Source organism: Kogia breviceps, chromosome 8, assembly GCF_026419965.1.
Source record: "Kogia breviceps isolate mKogBre1 chromosome 8, mKogBre1 haplotype 1, whole genome shotgun sequence".
Lineage (NCBI taxonomy): Eukaryota > Metazoa > Chordata > Mammalia > Artiodactyla > Physeteridae > Kogia > Kogia breviceps.
The window spans coordinates 19,542,843-19,570,070 of NC_081317.1; the positions used below are offsets into that span (position 1 = coordinate 19,542,843).

Here is a 27,228-nt window from a genome sequence, read left to right on the forward strand (position 1 = left end):
CTGAAATACTGTACTGCCAGGGGTGCCAAGTCCCAAAGGTCAGGAGTTCATGGTTTAGCACGTGAAGGGTCTTGGCGGCTGTGGTCGCCTCCTGTGTGACCTCAGCGTGTCTCTCCCTCCATGGTCTCCCAGCACCCGAGGGACATTAGCCCAGTCTTTCACTCCATCTGTGCCCCGAGATGCAACCTCCCTCCGCCAGACCAGGGGTCTTCCGGTGCCAAGAAGAGCCATCATACCCAGGAGCCAAGCCCAGAGGCCCCCACCTGTCCAGGACAGTCCTCTCGGGCAGAGGGCACCCAGCTTCTGCCTGGAACGGGCACTGGCAGCTGAGATGGGTGAGTGGATGCATCTGGGTTGGCCAGAACCTGGGGGTGGCTGGATTGCATGGGTTAAAAAAATCAAATACATAAGACAACTTGCATTACCCTTTAGATGCAAAATATCTTACAGGTTCATTGTACGAAAATTTGAAATTGCAGGTAAGATGGACAAAAGGGAACAAAAGAAAAAATAATAAGCTAAAAACCATCACTGCTGACATTTTGGTGTAGAACCTGTGAGCTGTTTTCTTTGTCAGTGTGTGTGTGTTTATTTACAAATACTTAAAACGGAAATGGGGTATTATACATGAATGTTTAATAACCCTTTTTTTTTTTTTTTTTTTGGCTGCATCGGATCTTAGTTGCGGCACACAGCGTCTTCGTTGCAGCGTGGGCTTCTCTCTAGTCGTGACGTGCGCGTTTTCTCTCTCTAGTTGTGGTGTGCAGGTTCCAGAGCGCGTGAGCTCTGTAGTTTGCGGCACGCAGGCTCTCTCATTGAGGCACACGAACTCAGTAGTTGTGGCGTGCAGGTTTAGTTGCCCCCGGGCATGTGGGATCTTAGTTCCCCGACCAGGGATCGAACCAACGTCCCTGCACTGGAAGGTGGATTCTTTACCACTGGACCACCAGGGAAGTCCCAATAACCTCCTTTTTTTCACTAAACACCATGTCATGAACACTGTCTATAAAATCCGTGATTTCATTTTTTAACCTTTAAAAAGTGCATGTGAACTTTTTAATTGAAATAAAACATACAGGAAAGAATGTAAATTAATGAATTTTCTCGAAGTGACCACAGACCAAGGAACTCAACACGATTAGAAGCCCAGACCCCCCTCAAGCCCTTCCCAGTCACTCCCACACCTCCCAGAGGTAACCACTATTCTCAGATTAGCTTTCAGATTTAGCTTTTCTTAAGGTTCACCATGTAAAAATTTTGAATTAAACTTTAGTTAAAAGTTTAATTAATTAAAGAGTCACATGCAGTTGTAGGAAATAATACACAGAGATCCTTCCCCCGGTTTTTCCCAATAATAATATCTTGCAAAACCATAGAACAATGTCACAACCAGATATTGACAAGTATTCAGTCAAGACACAGAACATTTCTAGCGTCTCGGGGTCCCTCATGTTGCCCTTTTATAGACACAATCGCCCCCTCCTTAACTCCTGGTAACCACTAATCTGTTCTCCATTTCTGTAATTTTGTCATTTCAAGAATGTTATAGAAATGGAATCGTATAATATGTAACCTTTTGTGATTGGCTTCTTTTTCACTCAGCATACTTTTCTGGAGATTCTTCTAGATTGCTCCATGAATCAATAGCTTATTCCTTTATATATTGCTGATTAATCTTCCAAGGGCTCATTGTTTTTATGCATGGGCCAGATGAGTGGTTTGTAACCTCTGGTCACCCATCCCTGTGAGAGGCTAGTTAAAGTTTTGAATGCTCCCCCAAGAAACTTGCACACAGGCAAAGGTGTGACAAATTTCAGAGGGAGGTGGAGGCTCCGAAGCCAGTCCCAGAGCACCCTGGTGTGCACAGAGTCTGGGGGCCCTCGTGGAGGAGCAGGGGGCGCTTTGCAGGGGGAAGGCCTTGGAGACTTGGATCTGATGCCGAAATGGTGGATGGTGGAGGGAAATCTAGTTATAAACAGCTCTGCAGGCCCGCTTTGCTCCCAGCAAAAACCACATCTTCTTCCTGTTCTGAGGATCATCGACCTCAGTAGGAGCCTCATTCGTGACCTCAGCCAGGCCCCATCTCTTCACCCCCAGCACCCTTCCACCCGTACAGGTTCTCACTTCAAGGGTCCTCTCTGTGTGAACTCACTCTGGCCCCTTTCTGCCTCCCTAGTGGTCCCTGGCTCAGAGTTCAAGGGGCGAAAGCAGCTTTCTGAGCAGCTCTCCCACGGCACGACAATCAGCCCACCCCCGACCCTGGCCCCTGCAGCTGCCGTTCCACCCCACAGGCCTGCAGAGACCACCTCCACCTTCCTCCTCACCAGGACGGGGCGAGAGTAAGTTGCATACTTGGGCGCTGCGGATTCAAGCTCATCATAGAGCCGGGAAGCACGGGCTTTCTAGGGTCTCCATCCAGTGGCGGCTGTGCTGAGGCCAGACGGACCCAGGCATCCTGCCTCCCAGCTCAGGGCTGCTCCTGTGGGACATCATTGATCTAGAGTCTGAGGACACTTCTCCAGCCGGTGGGAAATGACCTAGAGGTTCACCTTGCTGGTGCTAAGACCCCTCTGCCTGTCCCCCAACATTTCCCTTCCAAGGCAGGTCTGCACTTCCCGGGGGTGTGGTTTCTGCAGTTTATGCATTCATTGTATGGACTGAGAAGGGACAGTTTTTTTCAATTTTTTCTTTTTAATCCAAGTGCAGTTTTTCTACTGAGAAAGTTTTCTCCTTGCTTCATTAAACAGAAATGGGAAAAGAGGTGAGTCAGTCCTCCTACTCCTCCTCTGAGTAGCTTTTGGCCAATAATCAATCACAGGTCTTTGTTGGGTTGGGATGTTGGCTTCCAGGCCTGAGTTTAGTAAGTTCACTCCTGCAGTCTCCTCTGATATCTGCAGGGGAATGAGAGGCTTATTTACCTACAGTGTGCCAGCCCCTGGGAATACAATAGTGGACAAGACAGTCCTTGAGCTCGTAAGGCTCACCATCTTGTAGGATGGACCAAGAAACAGGTGGTTTCACCCCCAGTGTGATGGCACAGGGCTAAAGGACTGTGGGAGCACAGAGAAGGGGCATCTAGCCCAGTCAGAGGCTTCAGGGAGGGCTTCCCGGAGGAAGTGGTATCTCAGTTGAGACCGGAAGGAAGAGAGATGGAAGAATATCCCAGCAGAGGGAACAGCATGTGCAAAGGCCTAGAGGTGAGAGAGTGCCCGCCACCTTTTAGGCACCAAATGTTTATTATAGCCGGATCCTCAAGTATGAAGTGGGATGTTAACAAAAGCAGAGAGGAAGACAGGGAGACCTGGGGGAGATCTCGGAGGGCGGTTAGAAGTTTGGATGATGGCTCTGCTCAGGAAAGGTGCTCACTGAATATTCATGAATGTAGAAAGTCTCATCTAAGGACAGTGAGGGAGGCTTTAAGCCAGGGAGAGGCGTGGTTGGGTTTACTTTTAGAAAGAATTCTCTGACCACTGTGAGGGTGAGAATAGAGGCCAGGGGATTGCTGAGAAGGCTGCCGCACCCAGGAGAGAGGTTATGGGGCCAGCGAGGAGGGAAGGGAGGTGCATTTGAAAAGAGATAATTGGGCATTGGGCCCACAGGACTTGGGAGTTGGTTGACTTTGGGGGTGTTCAGGGAGAGAGGTTTAGAATGACTCACATTGCTGGCTGGCCAACCAGTTGGATGCTGATGCGGAGATGGGGAACCTAGGAAGGGGGAATAAAATTGCAGGGAAAGATGACTTTTAAGTGCCAGCTGGCACTCAGTCACTAAAGGATTAGGTCAGGAAGACCGATATCCTGATAGAAACAAGCCAGAGAGAACAAGTGATGCCTAAGGGGGCATTCCAAATCCCAGGCTCTCGTTCAGCGGCCTTTGGCCTGGACAGGGAGCCAGAGCCGCCCCAGTCCTGCACCCATCACGGGGCCTCAGCCCTGCCTTTCAGGGGTTAACTGGTGACGGGAGTTCTCACTCTCCTGCAGCCGCCACCCTCTTGGTTTGCCTTGGAAACCCCAACAAGCGTTGCCCTGGGAATTGCCAGGGGAACCAACTGCTCTCAGGCACACACAGCGCCACCCATCTGAGAGCTGATGTCTGCTGAAGGAGGCACCAGGAGACACTCCCCCAAGAGTCCAGGGGCCACCAGGCAAGAACTAACCCTGAGGGGAGCCCTCACCCTAGAAGCTGGTTCGAACAGTAGACGTAGAGCCTGCATCAGCCTGAAGGACAGCCATGCCCAGCCCAGACTCTGATGCCCTGTGTGTAGGGGGGTTTGTGTGTAGCAGTGTCTGGGTGGAATTGGCTGCTGCAGTGCCAGCGACACCCTCAGAATGAGACCCTAGAGATTCAGGGACCGATCGGGGAGAAATGCAAACAGGATTTACTCCCAAGATGCTAGTGGCTCATGAGATGCCTTGCCAATCACAGGTTGGGCTGTGTTTGGGGGCTCCCCCAGGATGACAGCAGCCTTGCATGTGGCACCCCTGCAGCTTCCAGCCTGCTCCCGTTTGGTCGGTGATGGGAAGCACCGTGTGTGTCTCTTTGTCCCTTCTCCACACACACACCTTTACTCTCCTCCCTCTGGGAGCCTGGAGGCCAGCTCAGTGCCATTCTCTGAGCATCTGTGAGGTCTCAGGGCTTGTGAGACGGGGAGACCCGCTCCTTGCCTGCCAGGGGCTCGCTGTCTAGTTGGGGAGATAGATAAACAAGCATCTTCCGCCAGGAGCAGGGAGATGGACTTGAACAACGTAGGAAATGTTTGCGGGAACCCAGGAGGGGGTGCTGAGCAAGGGTGGGAAGGAACCAGGCGGGAAGGAACCAGGACAGAGAGTTAGGGTTTCTACAGACAGAAATTGAGGAAGGGGAGGGCAGCCGGGGGGCTGAGGCAGGTCAGAATTGAAATTTTAAAGTGCACCTTGAGCCAATGCCCTCACTACTATGCATCCTCATCTCTATGTTGAGAATTTGTCACTGGTGTTTCAGTATAGTTACTCAGAGGCCCTGCGTGCTAGGTTGGGTAAACCTCAAAGAAGGTTCTGCTTTGCTCACCAGATGTGCGGGGAGGGACGTGAACTCAGAGGGGCGTCACGCTTTGTAACAAGAAAAGCGGACACACAGGGAAGTTCGAGAATCCACTGACAGCAGAGTTGGACGGTGCCTGCTGGAAAAGGACAAAGACCTGGCATCCAGGCAGCACTCAGGCGGCGGCTGCAGCTCTGTTCATTGTGCCTCTGTTCTTTCTCCTGTCTCCACCCCTCCACCCCAGCCAGGCCATCCGTGAGCTGCAAGAAGAGGTATCCCGGCTCCGTCTCCGGCTGGAGGACAGCCTGCACCAGCACCCCCAGGGCAGCCCGAAGCGCCCAGCGTCCAAATTCGACCACGCCGCCCGGGCCCGGGACCAGCCAGCTGATTCCTCAGCCACTTGGGGCTCCCATTACGGCAGGTGGGTGAACCCCAAACTCCCGCCCCTTTGCCCTGGTGGGAGCTGCAGAAGGTAGCGTTGGCCAACCTCTGGCTCTCCCCAGACATGTGGACTCAGGCACAGCCACACCCCTCTCTCGCTTATTCACTCATTCATTCACTCTTAACATTTCATTTTTTTACCATGTGATATTTGATACATAGAAGAATATATTAAACATATGTGTTAATAATAAAGCATGATACAGTGAATATGCCTGAACTCACCACCCAAGTGAAGAGCTAGAACGTTTTCAGGACGCTCATCCTCTCACCCACTTACTCAGCAGCTATTCACTTATGATGACTTATAAAATCATCTTTAACTAACTAACTTCTGAGTATTTCTATTGGAGGGCACTACGTTAACGTTTTTAATGGACGTTGTCGCATCAATTCTTCCAACAACCCTCTAAAGTCATTGCTCCTATCATCCCCATTTGACAGATGAGGAAACTGAGGGGCAGAGAGGCTCAGAGCCATTTTCTATGAGTCTGACTCCAGAGTCTTTGGTTTTGACTTTTCGTATTCTCCTCTTTCCTTATGTTATAAGCGTTTCTCTGGGTTGGGCTTCTCACTGATCATCTTTAAAGGCTGCATGAAACCTCATCCAGTGACATCATCTCTCTCTCTCTCCCTTTTGCTAGTAAATCCACAGAGAGATTGTCTGGTGAGCCTGGGGGTGCAGAGCAAGCAGTCTCCGCAGGAAGGAGGCGAGCCAGGTCCTCCTTGGTGCCTCGGGAGGTGCCTCGATTGTCCCTGAGTAAGTGACCACCCGCCTGGACTGATTTTTGGAGGCCACATTCTGGGCATGCTGGCTAAGTGGTCAGGGACCACAGCAACAGCCCTAGAGGAAACTTGGAGAAGGTTTCGGGTGTCTTTTTTAGGTAGTTGTGCTCTGAAATACCATGTACTTCTAATGACAGCAACAGTATGCTATGCACATACTATGAGCTGCGGTTTCCATAAGGGCTTTTTTTTTTTTTTTTTTTTTTTAATTTATTTATTTATTTGGTGGTACGCGGGCCTCTCACTGTTGTGGCCTCTCCCGTTGCGGAGCTCAGGCTCCGGACGCACAGGCTCACGGGCCCAGCCGCTCCGCGGCATGTGGGATCTTCCCGGACCGGGGCACGAACCCGTATCCCCTGCATCGGCAGGCGGATTCTCAATCACTGCGCCACCAGGGAAGCCCCATAAGGGCTTTTTGTACGTGTATCATCTTGCTTAATCTTCACTGCAAGATGGGTCGTATTATCCACATTCTGCAGATCAGGACACCAAAGCCCGGAAGCACAGGGGACTTGCCTGAAGGAATATGGCTCTGGAATCAGTGGCCCCAGCTCACTCCTTTCTAGCCGTGTGGCCTTGGCCAGGTTGCTTACCTGCCCTGTGCAGTTAAATGAACAGCTAACAGTGCAGTGATGATAGCGTCCGCTCCCGGGGTTGCCGTGAGGGTACGTGTCATGAAGCACGCCAGGCATTTAGCACAAGGCCAGGGGTCCAGATGTGTCGGCTGTGATTACTAAGGGGCAGAGCTGGGTTTAAAATCTACGCCTGCCCCAGAGCCTGAACTTGTGATCCACCCACTTCCTAAGCTATGTGACCCCCACCCCCTCCCCCTCTGATGCCCCTCTTTCCACCTCAGGTTCCGAATCTGAGCCAACCTCCCCCAGGCTGTTCTCTGAGAGGGGCAAGACCACCGAGGACAGTCCACAGGCATCTCGGGATAGAAGGAGAGGAGTGGGTAGCACCGGTCGGCCGGAAAGGGTCACCTTCCGCGGCCAATACACAGGTGGGCCAGGAGGGGGCGCTGGGTGGGCATGGTCCCCAGGCTGGTCTCTGTCCTGAGAAGGCTCTTCCGTTTAGCCAGTGGGACATTGAAATACTATCATTTTTTGTATGAGTTGTGTGATACAAGAACATCAGGGAGTATTGTCTCTTTGAATCTGGTGCGTTTGCTATTCATTCACTCAGCAAGCAGTTTCTGAGGCCTCCCCTTTGTCGGGGCCCATGCTTGGTGCTGGGGAAGCCCATTCAGCTGGTCATTCATGAAGCGGCTTAGGGAGAGCTTGATGTTTGCAGGACCTGGGTGACAAGGTGAACACGGAATCACTCCTGGACTGCCTTAAGGTTCTGATTCCCCGGGGGGCCCCGTGTCTCACGGACTGGGTACCCGGCACATAGTAAGGCTTGAGGTGACACATAGTAGGATTTCAGAGTGCTTAACGTTGAAACAAATACGGATACAGCTCCTACTTTCATGAATCTGACTGCATAGCAGAGAAGACCAGTAACAAATAAGCAATTATAGTAGATGTGTGAATTACAGTAAGTAAATTATAGACGTGGCTCTCACCCATACCTCACTGGGAGGGAGGGCTGTTAACCTCAGATACGGAAGGCTGAGTGATGCAGAGAAGGCAGGAAATGAGATACAATATCTCCCAACAGAGCAGATAGAAGCCGAGGGTTAGAAGCGAAAGCAGCAGCGTGTCCAGGGGCCCCAAGGCAACACACACAGAGTATAAAGTGGGGACCGTGCACAGCAGAGGAGAGAGAAAAAGTAATTAATCAGGCAGCATTCTGCAGGTCTTATGTGAGACTCAGGGATGGACGAGGCAGGGGGTGGCAGGGCTGGGTGCAGACCCAAGACCCTGTCCAACCTTCTGGTAACCTTGAGCACTTGACATCTGCGCGCAGGATACCTCACAGATATGACCCCATTCAGCCCTCCCAACAAGCCTATGAAACCCACAGTATGGCTCTCGCTATTTTCCAGCTGCTTGGAGCACCGAGAAAACACCACTGACTCCTTGCCTAAGCCATTCTAATCCTAACCAGCAAGCCAGGGTATGGGGGAGTAGCATCACACTTTGTCATTGCTTTATCATGTCTTCCTGGCCTGCTTTCCAATCCTGACAGAGCTGGCATTTGTTGGTTGCTTCTGTATATCAAGAACTAGGCAGCTGGTCCCTAAATAGGATCTGAGATGAAACAGGAGTCTGGAGAGAGCTTCTAAGAAACAGACAAATAAATGTGTTTTTACGTATATGTGTATATGTACATGCACAATTATATAGCTACATATTTATGCACATATATCACATGTGTGTGCACTTGTGCATGTGTGCATGAGAAGAAGATTGAGAGGGAGACTATTAAACCACTTGGAAGAAGAGGAGAGAGATCCTTATTCTAAATCGTCCCCAATTCTGCATCCACGCCCAGCTGACACTGACTGTTCTGGTTTCTTCCCCAGGCCAGGAGTACCATGTACTGACCCCCAAGACTCTCCCAAGAGGCAGCGGCCCAGTCTCCTGTCCCCACTGCCGACCCGCTAGGACAGAGGATCCAGGTAGGGGATGGTACCTGAAGAAGCGGCCAAGGCTATGAGGCTGCAGCTTCTTGCCCTTGGCCTTGGGGGTGCAGTGGGGCCAGACATGGGCCACCCTGAGCTCTGTGCGGGTCAAGATACAGACAAGGGAAAGAGATTACTTTCTGGTCTTTTTAGCCCTCCCAGGGAGTCCTGCCCTCACATCTATTCCTCCAGGTGCCTTCCCTGAAGCCACTCTCCTTCACCTTGACCTAGAGAAGACATGAACATGATTCTAGAAGGTCCTGATGCAGGGAGGGGTGCAAGCAGCAGGGGGGCTGGCAGCATTGATTGTCTTATCTCTCCTCTGTCCTCCCTCCACTCCTCACCCTTTCCCCCAAACCCAAGAGTTTAGGGGAAGAGTAGTGGGGAGAGAAGTGGCCCGAGAATATGGACACCAGGTCCTAGTCCCAGTTTTGCCACGGACACGCTCTGTGACATTCAGCATGTTCCTTAACACCTCTGAGCCTCAGCCTCCACATCCATCATGAAAGGTTTGGAGATGGTCTCTGAGGCCCTTTCAAGCAATAATGATGGTAATGATGGAGCTGTCATTGATTAAGCCGTTACTATATCCAGGGCAACATGCTAAGGGTTGTACAAACATTAATCCTCACAACCCTATGAAGTAGGTTTTGCACACTTTATTACTATGTCCATTATATGAGTGAAGAAACTGAGGCTCAGAGGAGTTAAGTAACTTGCCCAAGGGCACACAGCTTACAAGTGGTAGAGTCAGGATTTGAACCCAGGTCTTTGTAACTCTAAAGCCCTGGCTCTTCGCCACTGTATTGCTGCGCCTTTGCTAGAGTCCCAACAAGCCTACCACTCATTCATTTATTCAGCACCCTCCCATACTGGGCCCTGGGCCTTGTCCCTAACAAACTCTTCAGCTAAGCAGACAAAACAGAATGGTCAGAACTGGGATGGGGGAGCACAGGGCGGGGCTAGGGAGCACATAGCTCAGCCCACTGGGTGGTGGGGCTTCCCAGAGGGAGTGATGCTGAGCTGAGGCCTGCAGGAGAGGCAGATGGGCCCTGGAATTCTCCCAGTTGTGGTGTTGAGGATTTGTACAGGAAGAGGACCAGGATGCCCACTCTCCTCCTGCTCGCTAGGCCTCCACTGACTCGCCCTGGTGCCCAGGGGCCGCTGTGGGCCGGTCCCACCTGGAGAATGGGCCTGTGTCGCTGTGGAGGATGACCATAGGTACTAGGGCTCCAGCTGGGAGAACCAGGCTTGAGATCAGACAGAGGACCACTGCTTCCCTGCCCTGAGACTTGGCAAATTATTCAACCTTTTGGAGCCTCGGTTTCCCCATCTGTAAAATGGGGGAGTGACGATGGTAGCTAGACCAGTGGCTTGTTGGATTTGATCAACTAATGCACGAAGACCCTGAGCAGAGGGCCTGGCTCAGGAGATGCCTCTCGATGTCATGGTTACCATCAATATTGCTGTCACCAGTGGAGGCCGCTTGTCTCCTCTGCAGTGGTCCCTGAGGGGAGCTCAGTGCTGCGGGAGGCTTGTGGGGGCCCAGTGACTTAGACATAACCCTCTCCTGACGTCTCTGCCTCCTCTTCCAGGTGATGCTGGCACCAAGGACCCACTGGGACCATCTCACGCTGAGACCCAGCGATGTCCCCTGTGTGGTCGAGTTGGGTCCTCCTCCAAGGGGGAGGGCCCAGACTCAGCCAGCTCTGGTAGGGACAGATGCTCCGTCTCTTCCCCCTGGCTCTCCTGGATTCCGGTGTGGGCCCCTGGGAGGGGTCATTTAGCCGGGGTGGCAGCTTGCACAATCTGGGATGGAGCAAACTGGATGAGAGTTGGCTTCCCCAACGCGAGGCACTCCCGGCATGGCCGGCCCCGTGTCCAGCTCTAATGGGGACTGGTGGGGCTGGGAGGACCCTCTGTTCTCTGTTAGATCTTCCCAAGTGGTGAGACTGTGTCTCTCTGGTGTCCCTCCCTGACAGCACCAGAAATGGCCGCCACCAGGAGAAACGCATCTTCTACCTCCAGCCCCAAACAAAGGAGCAAGCGGGCAGGGTCGTCACCCAGGCCGCCTCCTGCACTGTGGTATCTGGCTGCCGCGCCCTCTGCACCAGCGCCTCCTGCCTTTGCCTACGTCTCCTCGGTTCCCCTCCTGCCTTATCCATCAGCCACTGTGTAAGAACCTTCCATTCCAACCCTCCTAGCCTTTCTGTCTGAATTGCTTAATAATGAGCATTCAGACCTGAGTTGGGTAGCTGAGAACTCGGGCACTGAGTAGTCCTGTGTTTCCCCCTGCCAACACTCATGCAGTCATTCAACAAACCCTGAATGCTCCCTGGGCACCAGTGAGAGTGCTTGGCCCTGGGGACCCAGCAGTGAAGGAGGCTGGCAGAGGGCCCTGACCTCTTACAGCCTCAGGGGGACCTAGGACCTTAACCATCTTCCATCTCCTTATGGGACTTCTCAGAAAGCAAGTAATAACTTTTTCAAAAACTAGGCTTTATTTTTAGAACAGTTTTAGATTTATAGAGAAATGGAACAGATAACACAGAGAGTTCTTCTGTTATAAACATCTCACCTTGATATGGTACAGTGCAGTTAGTGAACCATTATTAATACATTGTTATTAACTGAAGTCCACAGTTCATTCAGGTTTCTTAGTTTTTACCTGAAGTCCTTTTTCTGTCCCAGGACCACCCCCCACAGCCCCACAAGTTACCACATACATTTAGTTGTCACATCTCCCAGGCTCCTCCTGGCTGAGACAGTTTCTCAGACTTTCCTTGTTCCCGATGGCCTTGACAGTTTAGAGGCATACTGGTCAGGTCCACGGCCAGAGGAGCAATCACTTTTTACATGGATTTGGATGTACTATCAGTCAACACAGAAAAAGCACAGCAGTTGAGACGCAAATGGTCCAGGTTTTAGAGTCAGAGTTGTACTGGAATCCTGTCCGCTTATTAGTGGTGTGGCCTTGGTAAAGCTACTTCCTCTCTGAGCCTCGCTTTCCCCATCTGTTAAATGGGGTCAGAGTCTCAGTCACGTACAGTCGTATGAGGATTAAATGAGGCAGGTGGCAAGAGCCCCACGAGCTGTTTGTGGGGTTCGTAGTGCAGTGCCAGCAAATGCTCTTTGCTGAATAAACAGCAGCTTTTGTCATCACAGCAAATGCTGCTGCCGTTAATATTGTCATCAGTAAGAGGAGAAAATGAGGAAAGGTGGCTTCAACATGACGGGATTATGCAGGAAAAAAAAGGCCTGGACCCTGGAATTAGGAGATCTTTCTTCTTCTCCTGACTGTCGTCAGCTAGTTCTATGCCTCAGTTTCCCTCACTGTAAAATGACACTGGGTCAGGGGCCCTCTTCAGTGGTGTGTTGTCAGAAGCCTGTGTCTGTGAGCAGCAAGAGGCCAGAGTTTCCATCAGTGTTGCCGCTTGGCAGGAGCAGAGGCCCAGGCGCCATCCGGCTCCGTGAGGAGTCCTGCCTACAGCGCGGTTTCTTGGCTTTCCTCTCAGCTGAGACCGGCTGGGTCGTTAAGGAACCCTCCGCTCCAGCAGTTAAGAGAGGCCATGCTGCATGCTCAGGCCTCTTGATTTGTTGGACAGGAAAGGGTTTGCCTGGAATTTGGTGGCCCAGGAGAAAGCTCTGAGCGTCCACGGTAGCCATGGGTCTCTACTTCTGCGGCCATTCCAGATCCTTCCGGGCTCAGACCTGTGGGCAGAACTAACCAGGTTGGTGTCCCCAGGCCTGGACAGGCCGTGAGGAAGGGGAAAGACCCTGAGCTTTAGTGCCCAACAGACCAGGCCAGCAGTAACCAGATAACCTGGGGCAGGTCACTTTGCTCCTGTGCCTCAGTTTTTCCCTCTGTGAGATGGGTTGTGGTGAGGATTAAATGAACGGATGCATGGCAAGCCCATAGTGCATAGGAGGTGGCCAGTAACCATAGTGCTTCTAATGCTACTGGAATTGGGGCTGATGCCACCCTGAAGTTTCTCCAGCTGCTCATCAGCAGGACTGAGCATGCTCAGTGGCTGAGGCCAGGAACGCTTAGAAAGCTGAATGGGCCTGTGCTGCCACCTGCTGGCCAGCCACCTTATAGCCTCTGCACCAGAGGCTTTCTAGCCAGTTTTTTGGTTTGGGGGGGGTTTCTTGGTTGTTGTTTGTTCTGTTTTGTAGCTTCTGCCCTAGGGGGAGTTTGGGGTACCTTTCAGGCCAAGCTGGTCATCAGAATTATCAGAAGGCAGGGGTGTGTAGGAAGCCAGTAGTTACACCAGCTAGTCTGTCCTTAAAGGAGGGAACTGGATTCAAGAAGCCCATTCATTCAGTTCAGATGATATGTATCAGCATCTCCTGGGAGCTAATTAGCTGTGGGTTTAAATCCAGTACTGCTCCTTCCAGCTCTTTGACTCTGGGGGAGTCCTCAGTAGCTGACATTTACAGAGCGCTGGGCATACAGAGCTTTTAACCTGAATTTTCCTATTGGATTTACCCTGGGAGGTAGCTAAATATGGCTGTTTTCCATGGAGAAACGGACCCCTTGAAAATGAAGTAGCTTGTTCATGGTCGTGCGGGTGGCCAGGATTTGGGGAGCTTCCTGCATCACTTAGCTTCTCGGAGCTTCTCTTTGCTCATCTGTAAAATAAGCATAAAAGTACCTACCGAATAATCAAGCCAGTGCTGGTAAAGGACTTCTCTCAGAGCCTGGCAAATGGGTCCTGAGGCTGAGGATGCCAGGCCCAGGCTAGGCGCTGTGTTTAACTGAGGAACTGGCCAAACTGGTTTCCAAAGTAGTGGCACCATTTTACATTCCCACCAGCAGTGTTTGAGGGTTCCGATCTCCCCACATCCTCACAGACACTCATTGCTATCTTTTTGCTTTGAGCAATGAGTGTCTCTGAGGACACCCAGTGGGTGGGGAGTGTGTGAAGTGCCATCTCATGTAGTTTTGATTTGCATTTCCCTGCTGGCTAATGATGTTGAGCATCTTTTCATGTGCTTTGTTGGCCATTTGTACCTCTCGTTTGGAGAGACATCTGTTCAGATCCTAGCAAAGCCCTTTTTTCACAGCGTGCAATAATGCAAAATTAGAAAGTGAAGGGTCAGGAATAAGACCAGAGTTTGCAGCGTGCCAAGCAAAACACGAGTGAATGTCTCCGGCCGAGTTCTCCTAAACCCATTCCTGCTCTATTTAGGCAACATGCTTCTTTGTCCCCCTCTTTCCTACACACTCTACTCCACAACACAGGTGCCACGCCCTCTTCTTGCCCAGCATCGGTTTCTTCGAACCCTAAACTCGGCATCCTTGGAGGAATGCAGTAGTCACTTCTTGGAGAAACCAGTGCTTCAGCTCATGGCTCCTCAGCCGGTTTTCCCCAGGACTTTTAAACAACACCGTACATTCCTGCAGGACCAGGCCGGGGGGGATGAGTGGAGCCAGACCCTCTCACTCCTGCAGAATCCTAATTATTATTATCACGTTTCTCCAGCGCTCCACGCCTGACAAAGAGGGCTCCATACATGACCTCTCTGATGACGGGGGTTTGCTCCAGAGCCTGGCGTGATCCTGGTCTCCCTGAGACCAGGCTCTCAGACTAGAAGCTCCAAGAAGGCGGCGGGCAGGGTCCGTGTCTTTCATTCACCATGGTAACCTCAGGCCCTGGTGCACTGGCTGGCACATGTACGTTCCATAAGCATTTGTTCAATGAACGGGTAGATGAAACGGACCATTTTTTGAGGACTCTTCGGGTTCAGGCACTCCCATTTACCTTGCTACACCCCTCTAATACATCCCTCAGCGGGGGTTATTTTTCCCATTTTAGGGGTGAAGAAACTGAGACTCAGAGTGTAGGGGCCGAGCTGGGGCTGAGAAGCCCCCAGCCCTCTCCGTGGTCGGTGAACGCACTCGTGTCTCTCCCCAGGTACTACGTGCCTCCAGCACCTACCTCAGCCCCCTCGGCCCGAGCAGCTGCCGAGTGGCCCCCCGCAGTCTCTCAGCCGGCCGGGAGACCCCGGCACTCCATCCAGCTGGACCTGGAGGACCTGGAGGAGCTCAACAAGGCCCTGAGCCGGGCGGTCCAGGCTGCTGAGAGCGTCCGCTCCACCACCAAGCTCATGAGCCGCTCCCTGTCGGCCGACCTGCGCCAGGCCCGCGGCCTGCGGGGCTCCTGTCCCTTCTGACTGCGCTCAAGGCTCAGAGACGCACGGCGGGCAGGGGTGGGCAGTCCCTGTCGCCCTGGAGGCCCCGCAGACCCTCACGAGGAGGGCTCCCTCCGCACCGGCCCTGGCTGCTCAGCCTCCATGTTTCCAAGACGGAAAGGGTGTCGGCTGGTCCTCCAGAGAAGTCACCTCCTAGGGACCAGCCCTGAAGGGGATGCTGGGACTGAGGCCACCATCTGTCCAGATGCCATCTCTGGGAGGCTCCTGGTCCTACATTTGTCCATCTCCGGCTAACAATATGTATTTTATATACGGATGGACAGATTTCTTTTTTTCAAACGGAAGCATTTTCCTGGTCTTGGATCCTTCTTAGGAGGCCAGGTAAGAAGGGACGGGGCCAGGGTCTCTGGCGAAAACTTGTCCCCCCACCTGTGACCAGCCACTCCAGAGTAGGTGTCTCTGGGAAGGACGTGGCGGGGACCTTTCTCCTGGTGACCGGGGGTCAGTGGGGCACTTTGAGGCCATCGGGATATCTCAGGATGACACACCCAGCTTCTCCATGGTTGAGAGGCCTTTCCCATGGGTCTGCTGGGATGGAGACACCCCACGGAGGGCCCAGAAAGCCATCCACCATGGCCCCCCTCAGTACCTCGTCCCGAGACCCCCGGCTCTCCCCTGGGACCCCCGTGGAATTGAGCCAGTGGCCAGCTTCCTGCCAGGTCCTTGTCTGTGGCCATGAGGCCAGGCCATCTCCTGCTCCCTGACCTTGTAGCAGCTCAGACTTCAGCTTTTCTGGAATGTGTGTGCATCAGTGATATTTGTATATTTGGGACATTTAAAAATCTATTTTCGTTATGAGAGCAAATAAAGAAGAGTGAATATTGATCTTAAGAAATGAAAGCCAAAAAAACCCCCAAAACATTCCCAAAGCCGCCCACATCTGTGGTGTGTGTCATCCACTTGTGGTTTCTAAAGTCAAGTCTGTGGGGTGAAAGATTTGGTGCCAAGTGGAGCCCTCCCCCGAGGGACCAGTTGGGTACACATTTCCAGACTCTGCCTGCCTACCTCCCTTCAGTGCCTCCTGTCTCTCCAACTCTCCCCCTCAGAACCATAAAGCTTTCCACTGGAGGGGCCTGCGAGGAGAGGCCGTCTGACCAAGCCTCTTTTCTGAGACACACAGCACATTGGTGTCTGCGAGAGCACGAGCCCGGACTCTCTTTCCAGTGCTCCTTTTGGCAGCAAACAGCAACAACAGCTGCCATTTACTGAGCGCCTCCTGGATGCCAATCCTTGAGCTAAGTGACCCACTGTGCGCCCATTTTATTAATGAGGAGACCGAGGTTCCGAATGCCCGAACTCGCGACGGTCTGACTCCACAGTCCGTATTCTTTGTCACTGTTTTTTTCTCCTGAGACCTCCATGACTTTTTCCTCCCCAGCTCCTGCTTCCCCTTCCCTTGGTCTTTTCTTCAGTCTTCCCCACCTCTCACCTCACTTGCTTCTCCTGGCCCTCCAGGACTCATTTCTATTTCATTTTTCAGCTGATCCTTCTCAGGAGAGTTGAAAACGGCATCTTGCCGAGATGGGAGATTTCTTGTTGGTTCTGAGCCTCCCGGTCCACACCCTCATGGGAAGGTGTTTGGGAAGGGGGAGCCCGCGGTGGGGGGCCAGAGCAGTGCGTCCAGCCTCAGTGCCCTGGGCACAGCGTGGCTGCAGCTTTGAACGAAGAATGCTGAAGTCTTGGGTCTGTGGCTCTTTGGAGGACGCTGGCCTGTGAGCCACAGGACTGGGTGTCAGGAGCCAGGGTTATGGTCCTGTCACTCCACCTGGCTTAGGATGCTTGCACGTAGAATTACTCCAATCATTCAGCCCAGTTTCTCTGCCACCTGTGTGGACCTGCTTCCCTCACATGACCATCACAAAGCCCTTGGGTCTGGAAGGAGACCAGCCTTCCTTGTTGGAATCCTGGCTTCAGACGCTCAGTCCTCTTTATGCCTCTAAGTGGGCCAGCCTCAGACGTGGCCCCATGGCGAGGGCTCCAAACACATCTATTTGCAAGATGGCTGGATTCGAGAGACCAACCTTACCCTAGGTATCCTATCTTCCTCCTGGGTGTCAGGTGGGCACTCTGGGAACACCTCATGGAGACACACAGCCCCTCTGGCCTGGCCCCAAGTCCTCCGAGTCTCCCCCATCCTGCCCCTGCCCTGGCCCAGACACCCGCCTCTTCCAGGATGCTCACAGCAGCCTCCGCGTAGGTCTTCCTGCCTCCCGTCTGGGCCCTCCTAACTCGCCTCCCCAGATGGCCAGGCTGGCATCTAAAGTAAAGGCCCTAACGCAGTAAAGGGAGCTCGGATGAGAGTCCGCCTGCAATCTCACGCCGGGACCTCCAGAGCCGCCTCCACAGGGCCTGCGGCCTCTGCTGCAATTCACTTGCTCACCAGGTGCCCTCAGGGCAGCTGTGTCCCAACTGCGGTCTCCTCACTCCTGCCCTGTCCACGGGGCTTGGTAACAGGGCACCTCTGTGACCTTCATAATCAAGTGACAGAGACTCTATTTCATGTACTTAAGAGGAGAAACTTTCCTTCATTCCTGAAAGGATTTACTTTAGGAAACGCAATATGATCTGATAAGATTCTTGAAAAAAATCTTTTCAAAAATATTGATCATCAGTTTCTTGGTGACACCTGGGAGAAATTTTGATATGAATGGTGACATTTTGACAATATCTCATGAATTGAGCAAAAGTGAAACCAAACTGATTCATCTTTTTAAAATAAATAAATAAAGGGCCCTTGTGTTTAGCACCACACTCCTGAGTCCTCACCACCCTCTCTCTACCTGAACTCCTCTTCAGGGTCCTCTGCTTCGATGTTCCTTAAACAGATCTTTGGCTTGCGGCGAGAACAGCAGGTGTTAGCAAGCTCCTAATCTTTCTAGAGTGGTTCAGATGCCCCTTCCAGGTAGCCTTCCCAGATTTCCCCACTGGAGAAGGAAGCTTCCCCGTGCTGGGCTCTCACAGCACTCAGTGCATCTAGTCATCCATCCTGGCACATGTGCTGGGAATTATAGCAAGGGCCCTTCCAACCAAGGATCAACTCAGGGCAGTGGTCGGCTGGGGCTCAACTGAGGCGGGCACAACATGAAGGAACGAATGAAGACGCGAACAAGCAAATGACAGCCTGACTGAAACACAACAGACGCTTTATTGAGGCCACCGAGGGAAAGAGCTGAGGTACGAAGGGTGAGACGGGGGCTGAGGATGGGTCCGCAGAGGCCCCAGGGTCCTAACCCAATGCTAGGACCCTTCCTTTTCCTTCTTCCTTTCCTCCTCATGCTGCATATGCAGTGGCCCACACAGATCCTAGTGGGAGAAGACAGCACATGATCGGGGGAGGGCAGGGGGTCTTATGGGGGAAGAGGGAAGTAAGCTCTGGACTGTGGCTCCAGCCCAAGCAGGGCTTTAGCTGGCTGACCCTGGGCAAGTCATTCTCTCTCTCTCTGAGTCTCAGCTTATTCACCTCTGAAATGGAGGCTCAAAGCCTTAACAGCTGGCATGTCGGCGCACTTATGACTTGCCACGCCCTTCTGTTGATCTCCTGGATTCCTCACACCGTTTTGAAGATGTTGAGAGGGAGGCTAATGGTGACCCGCGGCCTGTCCGAGGTCCCCCGGCCAGTGGAGGGGACAGCAGGCTGCTGGCCACGGGACCAACTCCAGTGTCTGTGTTCATACGCCTTTTCCCGGGCTTCCCGAAAGCGGGGGACGATTCGTGCCACTGGTGGTCACGGGAAATGACCTCTGGGGGCACTAATCTGTCTAGTTGGAGACGTTTTTATTTTAGTAATCATGAAAGTATTTCCCTATATCCAGAAACGTGGAGCCAGTTTTTGGTTTTCGTAACCCGTTTAAATCAACTCTGTGATTTCAGCTATTATTGCACAGGACGAGACCATGTAAAGCCTTTCATTTAACACAGGTTTAAAGGAAAGTATGAAGAAGATTATACAGATAATGCTCAGGTCCAGCGAAAATTGGGACGGTGGTCCTGGACTTGCAGTTTGGGTGACACTTAAAACCACAAGACTGATTCCCCCGCACACAGGCATTAGAAGCCTGGGGGTGTGGCAGGCAGCTGTAAATGATCACTCCCCGTGTGCGTGTCTCTTTCCCAAGTTCACCACACCTTGGCTGTGCTCTTCCCCTCCTGTTAGCCTTTACAATCCTCCCCACCTGCTCCAGGCGTCCTCCCTGATTCCCAGTGACTTCTCCCTCCTGGGCACGCCTCCATCACCCGGGGGCCCTGCGGTGAAGCAGGTGCTTAAACAGGATATCCTGCCTCGCTGTGCAGCTTTGACTGACAGCTTCCCTCTCCGGGCCTCTGAGGCTGACCAAGGTGGGACCACCCTCAGGGTGGTCACTGCCCAGTCCCCCTTGCACTTACCTTTTTCTCATCGCTGTACGTGATTTCTGACTCGTGAATGCCTATGCACTTGATGGCATCAAGGAACTCTTTCTTCTGCTCCTGGCTCACCTCTGGCTTGTCGGCTACAGGATGGAGCAAGGGTGCCGGGTGAGGATGATGGGGGACCTAAGTGGGAGGCCAGGGAGGGGGCTGGGGTGCTGGGGGTCCAGCCCGAGTCGTGGTGGTCCTGGGGTGAGGCTTGGGTAGAGTGCGAGTTTGAGGTGTCTACCATAGAAGGACATCCCCACGTTCTTCTTGCCATTCCAGGAGGCAGAAAGTATGAAGGTCTTGGGGTGCTTGGTGAGCAGCAGGTCAGCAAAGTGTTCTCTACCCGACTCTGGAGGAGAGAGCCTCTGATGAGACCACGGGGGCGGTACAACAGTTCCTATCTCACGGGGGAGGAACCTGGGTGTGCCCAGGGCCACACAGCCAACCAGTGAAGACCAGGGGTTCTCTTAGGCCACTGGTCACTCGCTCCTCCTGCGTGCCAGGCTCTGCACTGAGCACTCTCTATGTGTGGAATCATAGGAGCCTCACATGGACCATGGCTGTCAGAGCCTTTCTCCCCATTTTACAGATGAGGAAGTCAAGCTCAGACAGGAGCCTCGGGGCTGCAGAGTGGTGTCCATTCAATTCCATCAGTATTTGTGTGCTCCTCCTAGGTGCCCTCTCTGCAGCGATGGTGGGGAAATGGGCGAAGTCACTGCCTGCCCAACGCAGGTTCCCACCCTTAGCTCCCCGAAGATAAGGAGTTTTCCCCGAAGATAAGGAGTAGTTGACAGAGAGGCAGGACTGGAGCCAGTCTGGGGTTTAGATCCTAGTTCTAATTATAAGCTGTGTGACCTCGGGGAAACTACTTGACGTCTCTGTTTCTCTATTTCCTCATCTGGTCACTGTAATGTCCTCCTAGGGTTGTTTGTGAGTATTAAGGGGATTAATCCATGTAAAGCACTTCAAACAGTGCCTGGCACATAGTAAGAGCTCAACAATGTTGGCAGTTATTACTGATTATTTGCTGTGTGCTGGCACTGGGGCCACAGAGATATAAGAGGTGGGCCTGTCCCGTGTTCTCTGTGTTCAAAGTCCCCAGGGCTTTAGTGCAGGCCTCCGTCTTTAGGCTGGACAACCCACCATCTCCTCACTCCACACGGCAGCCCTCCACCTCAGGGCTGGCCCTCACCATATTTAGACATGGTCCCATTCTTGCGATAGAGCGTCACGGAGCTGAAGTTGTAGATGCACTGGTTCCCACTACAGTTAGACAGAAGAGGGGAGACAAGCAATAAGATGGTCAAGAAGTGGACGATCACCCATCTCAGTCATTGAGGGCCAAGAGTCAGGTGGCAATTGGAGTCAATGCCCCCCATCCCTCCCCGCCTAGTCCATCAACGGGAAGGCTGAGGCCGGGAGGGAAGATGGACTCGCTCAAGGTTTTTCTGCAGCTGGGAGTGGAAGCCAGAAGCTGAGGCTGGGGGTGAGTTGGTGTGTGGGGTCTCACATGGTCTGATACTCTCTGAGAATTATCTTGTCCTCCGCGTGCTTGGGCTCAAAGTAAAAGAAAGCCGCCTGGATCGATCTAGCCGTCTCATTGTACTCGGGGTTTCGGAAGGCCGAGCCGATGTAAAACCACTTGCCAGAGAGCTGGGGAGAAGCCAGGAACTGGTGATGGAGGCTGGAGCTGAATCCTTGAGAGTCAGCTGGGATGAGACTCAGCAGATCTCTCCCCTCATTTTACAAACAAGGAGACTGGGACCCCAGATGAGGAGTGGACGTGCAAGAGCTCACTTGGAGGACCAGACATCTCCCCCCACCCCCCCTACCCCTGGGCAGCCCCTCCTTGCCCGGTACAGAATTGTTCCCTGCTGAGGGACCTTGCAAAGAGGCGTCAGAGTTTGGAGGCAAAGAAATGCCTCCAGAGGCTGGTCAGAATTTCACCCCGGGACCCAGGATAGAAAAAGATGGCATCAGGAGGGCAACGGGAAGCCCAGAGATGGAAGCAGCTGCCCATGGCACTCAGGGACTTGGGCACTCACCCTGTCCAGGGTGGCATTGGTGATGGGCGCCACCGCCGTCAAGTTGGTGCACTCCAGACTCTGGGCGTCCAGCAGAGGAAGGAGGCTCAGGACAGCGAGGGCCCAGGGCAGCACCATGCTGAAACCACGAGGCACCTGCAGCCAGGCAAACTGGTGGCTGGAGGGTGCCAGTGACCTTTAAAGTAGCTGTGGGCGGGGCCCTGGGGGCAAGCTATGACACAATCTGGTGAGCTCTTGGAAAAGGTCTTACACAAAACCTTCCCTCCATCTCACAAAGCCAGCTATAGGTAAAGCCTGCAACCCCAAGTCTAATTTGGGTCCCTGACCTGGAAGGGTTACAAGAGTCCAAAGGTCTGGCTGTTGAAAGCCAAGGCGAATGTGGGCCGGAGTGATATTAGTTAATGTGTTTAGATGTCGATAGAGGGGCCTGTAAGCAAACTCTCCGGTTTTCATTCAATTCCTGTCTACTAAGCGCCAAGACTTGAGAAGGACCCAGCCGTCAATCAAGCGCTGAAGGCAACTTAGAGAGTTCCCAGGTGAGCATAGGGGAGGGGGGAATGAGTGGGGGAGGGGTTTAGGGGTGGGAGGTGAGGGCAAACGTGGGATCAATTCCAGCTGAGCGTGTTGACAACTGTGAAAGAGCAAAAGTCCAGAGGGCCCCCAACCCGGTCCTGGAGGCAGGGACCTTTCCAAAAGAAAGGAGCTTCTAAGTTGAATGTCTATTTCCAGTAAATGTTTTCCTGAACCACCTCTCAGTATCTAAAACAGGAAATTATCTCTGCAATATCCCCACCCCCTGCTATATGAGCAGGGAGCTTGCCCCTCTTTTCACCCGTATATTCCCAGCCCTGGGACAGTGCCCAGCAAGTAGTGGACGCTCAGTATATACCATGGCATAAATAATTCCATTGCCCATTTGCATTTCTACATGACGGGGTCAAATCTTTATTCAAATAAATAAATACTTTCCAAAAGTACTATTATGATAAGCTTACAATTTTGTATTCTTATTCATTTCATGTATTTTGAATACTTTTTCATGTGTCAGTATAGTCAGCAGTTGTAATTTGAATGGATGCATACCTTTCATTCACTTCTTGGATTCTAACTTCCTTGAGCATGTCCTCTCTTTATATTTAGAGCATTTTATTTTATTTTTTCCAGCTTTATTGAAATATAGCTGTCTATAGCTTTTTTTTTTTTTTTTTTTTTTTTTTTTGTGGTACACGGGCCTCTCACTGTTGTGGCCTCTCCCGTTGCAGAGCACAGGCTCCGGACACGCAGGCTCAGCGGCCATGGCTCACGGGCCCAGCCGCGGGGGATCCTCCCAGACCGGGGTACGAACCCATGTCCCCTGCATCGGCAGGCGGACTCTCAAGCACTGAGGCACCAGGGAAGCCCTGTCTATAGCATTTTATACTGTGATTTTTCCTCTGATGATATGTGTCAGAGAGCATCCAAATTTCTTTCAAGAGAAAGAAAAACATGTCTTTAAAATGCAAGACTTTAGCAATATTTAAAATTGCCCCCCAAATACATAAATGAATAAAATAGCTCCCAAACTAGAAACAATTCAGATACCTGCCAACAGGAAAATAGAAAAACAAACTGTGGCATTTTCCTACAATGGAATATTACTTAGCAACAAAAAGGAATGAACTATGGATACATGTAACAGCATGACTGCATCTCAAAAACATTATGCTGAACAAAAGAAGCCAGACTCAACAGTGCATAGTCTGTATGATTCCATTTATACAAAGTTCTAGAACAGCCAAAACGAATTATAACGGTAGAAATCAGATCAGTGGTTGCCTTGTCATTTGACCGCCAAGGGGCACGAGAGAACTTTCTGAAGTAGATGACCATGTTCTGTATTTTCATGGTGGTGGTGTTTACACACGTACGTATACTTGTGAAACTCTTTGAAGTGGAAACCAAAAATGTGTGCATTTTACTGTAAGCCAATTATACCTCAATTAAGTTGATTTTTAAAAACCTCTCCCCCACAAGAGAGAAAACAAAAACATGATAAATCAAAAAACACTAACGATTTTTAAAGCTGCACCAATCTAGCAATGCAGAAATGAATCTTTCTCTACGTCCTTGTCAGAATTGGAATTTCCCTTCTTTTTCTCTTCTTTTCTTCTTTTTTTTTGCCAGCTCAGTTAGTGTTTTGAATTTGCATTGCCCTAACTGGAGTCTTGCAAACATGACTGGAGCTCTTCAAGAGGGAAGAGTGCAGGTGAGGGAGAGTGTGGTATGTGAAGGACCAGGATGCTCTGTGTGGCTGGAGCCTGTGATGAGGTCGGAGTGATGGGGGCTGATGCTTGGGGACGTTGGTGGGAACCCGAGCTGCAGAGCACGGAAGCCAGGCCGAGGAGTTTGCCGTGGACCCTGGGGGTATTGGGGAGAAACGAAAACATTTTAAGTGAGGTGGAGGGGGCTTGACTAGTCAGATTTGCTTTTTAGAAAGATCACTCTGTCTGTCTACAGTGAGAAGAACAGGGAACGGGGAGGGCGAGAACAGGAGAACTTGGCAGAGCGGTTGGGCGGTTGCATGGTCCAGGTGTGAGATGATGGGATTAGGCACAGATTTGACACTATTTTACAGAGATGCTGAACACTATATGGGGACAGTGCCACCTTAGACCTGGGCCACTGGGGCTCCTACCTGCAACCCAGAGTTTAGAGGCCCTCACATACCACACACACACGGACACACACATACAAGGACACACACATGCAAAGGTCATTCAGCAACACACAAGCACCTCTGTCACTTGGGATCTGGTACCTGGTATTGGCACAGGGTGACCCATAGCCCTAAACATCCTTCCTCACAACCAACTGTGTTCAGACCCCAGGGGAACAATTCCTCCCATCTTGTACTCTATGCTTGAAACATCAGGCATTTGGACATTGTATCCAAATGTCCTGAGGCTTTGCGGGTGATGCTACTGCTGATACAGTAGACAGACACCACTTCAGAATTCAGGGAGGATTTGAGTGGACTTAGAGGTGATGAAACTGAGCAGGACCCTGCGGGGGCCCTCCTGGGTTAAAAACAAAACAAAACAAAACATGTTTCTTGTTTATAGAAAGAAAACAAAGTGGGGGAGGGGAGACTTTAGCCTCCTAGGCCTTCTCTGAGTTCCAAAGAGCAGGCTCAAGCAGTTAATCATTAGGACTATAGAGACACAGGACTCCTTGTCCCTCCTGAAGGGATGCTGATAACAGTCTGATGCATATCTTTGAGCTGTTTTGCAGAAACTAAGACTCCAACCCAGGTGGAGGATGGTGACTACATCCTGACCACAAGCACGTGGACCCTAAACTAGTTGGAACCAGAAGGTTGATGATAAAGATTCCTGAAACATCCCCTTGTTACCTCACTACCAACCAATCAGAAGAAGGTCCATGAGCTGATCACGCATCCTACAACCCTCTCCTATTTACCCTCCTTGCCTTTAAAAACCTTGCGCCCCAGCCAGCTAATGAGATGGATTTGAGACAAGTCTAGGTCTCCCATCTTCTTGTGTTGACACCTCCTCAATTAGTAAACCTTTCCCTGCTCCAGACTCTGACATTTCAGTTTGGCCTCACTGTGCATGGGACGTATGAACTCGGGTTCAACAACAGAAAGAGAAAAGACAGTTAACTTTCTCATTCTTCCCTCTCAGCATAAAGGTAGTAAGTTCTTGCCACATCAGCTCTTGCTTCCCAATAGTACTGAGAATCCATTTTTTGGTTTTTTGCAACGTGTATTTGGGGAGGCCCTCCTGATGTAGAAATAGGCAGTATTTGCAAGAGTTGCACATGGTAGCTGAGAGACATTTTGCAATATGAAATTATTCGTATTCCTCTTAAATTCATGTATAGGTAGATGTAACACACATTAGGCATGAATCTGATTCTTGATATCAGCAGCTAGAGGTTGAATGCTAGCATTGTGAATAATTTACAGCTTTATAAAATTTTTGAACAAGACTTAATCCATTGATTAAATTTCCAAAACTTAAATTGTAAAGAGTCAGCTTTATTTAAAAACTTTTGATTTATAACATTTAGGTATTTAGACCAATGGTCTTTGGGCCTTCCTTTGTTCGTGCGAAGAAATACTAGGGTTGCCTGGGTGGGGGAATGGTGAGCAGGGAGAGCCAGTAAGGAGCAGGACTCCGTCTTTCTTTTACCCAGAGCAATTCAGCTCTGGCCTAACCTGCATGCCTCTTGAAGCAAAACCACAGACAGTGAGTGTGATATACAGTAAGTCCCCTACATACGAACCTTCAAGTTGCGAACTTTCAAAGATGCGAACGTGCGTTCCATCCATGTCAGGCATGAGTGAAATTGCAGCTGGCCCTCCATCTCCTGTTGCTGACGATCCTTCAGCTCTACCATCCCCCACCTCCTCTCCCTCCTCCAGGCAGTAACTCTTCTTGCCTGTTCACTCGATACCAGCCCCTGGATGCCAGCGGTTGTACTGTACTACTGTACTTTTCAAGGTACTGTACTGTAAGATTAAACATGTTTACTTTATTTTTTGTGTTTGTTTTTTATGTATTATTTGTGTGAAAAGTATTATAAACCTATTACAATACAGTACTATATAGCCGATTGTGTTAGTTGGGTACCTAGGCTAACTTTGTGGACTTATGAACAAATGGAACTTATGAACGTGCTCTCTGAACAGAACTCATTTATATGTACGGAACTTACTGTCATACAAAATATATACTTGGTCTCTACCTCTCTTTCCTGGCACACAGCTCATAAAACTCTTGGGCTCTCCAAAGTGATACTTGTCTTTTTGTATGCTAATAAGATGTCTCTTGGGTGGGGGCTCCTGGATAGACGGGATGGGAGCTGGTTACCAGGGGAACCAACTTTGTGATTACAGGGTTGGAACTTTCAGCCCCACCCTCTCACCTCTGGGAAAGGAACTGGTGGTGCTGGAGATCGACTTGGTCACTAACGATGACCAGTGATTTAATCAACCATGGTCACGTAATGATGCTTTCACTAAAGTGCTAAATGATGGGATTTGGAGAGCTTCCAGGTTGAGGAACACGTGGAGGGGCTGAATAGGTGGCCAATCCTGTTGCCAGAATCTTGACTCTCTGTGCGCCAATGCCGAACAGAAAAACGGAGACAGAGATTTTGGAGGATAAGAGAGATGGCTTTATTCCTTTGTCAGGCAAAAGGGGAAAACACAGCAGGCTAGTGCCTCAAGAACTGTGCCCCCGCTCCTGGGGAATTACAGGGGTTCTTATAGGTGGAGTTCACAGTCGAAGTGAGTGATAAGGGTCAAAATGGTGAAGGTCTTGCATTCCTCTTCTTGCATTATTTCAAAAGTTACCGCTGGCGTCAGGCAACCCGGTAATTGGGTCCGGGTCCGTTTGTCTCTGGGTTATCAGCCTGTGACCTTCCTTCTGAAATGCAAACAGCTACAAGGGGCGATTTGCTACAAGAGTGTGTAGGGAGAATAAGCACTAGAATTCACACAGAGAGTTAGGGAGTGATTTATGCAGGACATAATTCATACAGAGAGTTAGGAAGTGATTTGTGCAGGATTTAATTCACATAGGGGCTAGTTTTGTGAAGGACAGATCTAGTTACAGATACTACAGATTAGTAACAGTTAAAGTAAAGCTAGGAGTGATTAACTCTTTCAGGCCTGTTTATGTTTCTTCTCTGTTCCCTTTACTTTCCTTGTTCTCAGGAGAAGAAAAACTTCATTTCTATTTTAGCTGCAATCCA

At 51.1% G+C, this 27,228-nt stretch overlaps 2 protein-coding genes across 3 annotated transcripts in view; one reads left to right on the top strand and one right to left on the bottom strand.

Annotated features, from left to right (window-relative positions):
* The window catches only part of AKNA (AT-hook transcription factor), a 52,491-nt gene extending 36,631 nt beyond the window's left edge, over positions 1–15,860 (top strand). For both annotated transcript variants that reach the window (XM_059071315.2, XM_067040899.1), the window contains exons 14-22: positions 133–335; positions 2,177–2,339; positions 5,264–5,440; positions 6,105–6,220; positions 7,103–7,249; positions 8,717–8,812; positions 10,411–10,527; positions 10,798–10,990; positions 14,734–15,860. In XM_059071315.2, the coding sequence (XP_058927298.1) occupies positions 133–335; positions 2,177–2,339; positions 5,264–5,440; positions 6,105–6,220; positions 7,103–7,249; positions 8,717–8,812; positions 10,411–10,527; positions 10,798–10,990; positions 14,734–14,992 (1,471 nt within the window). In that variant the 3' untranslated portion in view covers positions 14,993–15,860. The remainder of the gene's footprint in view (positions 1–132; positions 336–2,176; positions 2,340–5,263; positions 5,441–6,104; positions 6,221–7,102; positions 7,250–8,716; positions 8,813–10,410; positions 10,528–10,797; positions 10,991–14,733) is intronic.
* Positions 15,861–18,157: 2,297 nt separating this feature from the next.
* Positions 18,158–21,614, bottom strand: ORM1 (orosomucoid 1). Its single transcript, XM_059071323.2, has 6 exons — positions 21,469–21,614; positions 20,934–21,076; positions 20,616–20,686; positions 19,665–19,772; positions 19,415–19,518; positions 18,158–18,334 (listed from the first exon to the last, which is right to left on the bottom strand). The coding sequence occupies exons 1-6, from the start codon at positions 21,583–21,585 to the stop codon at positions 18,269–18,271; spliced, it is 609 nt and encodes a 202-aa protein (XP_058927306.1). The 5' UTR covers positions 21,586–21,614; the 3' UTR covers positions 18,158–18,268.
* Positions 21,615–27,228: the final 5,614 nt, after the last annotated feature.

Excerpts from the sequence above, each read along its gene's own strand:
- ORM1 (XM_059071323.2), bottom strand. The coding sequence starts at position 21,585 with ATGGTGCTGCCCTGGGCCCTCGCTGTCCTGAGCCTCCTTCCTCTGCTG. Across the intron at positions 21,077-21,468 it reads CCAATGCCACCCTGGACAGG|CTCTCTGGCAAGTGGTTTTA; the intron begins GTGAGTGCCCAA and ends GCTTCTCCCCAG. Across the intron at positions 19,773-20,615 it reads TGGGACCATGTCTAAATATG|AGTCGGGTAGAGAACACTTT; the intron begins GTGAGGGCCAGC and ends TCTCTCCTCCAG.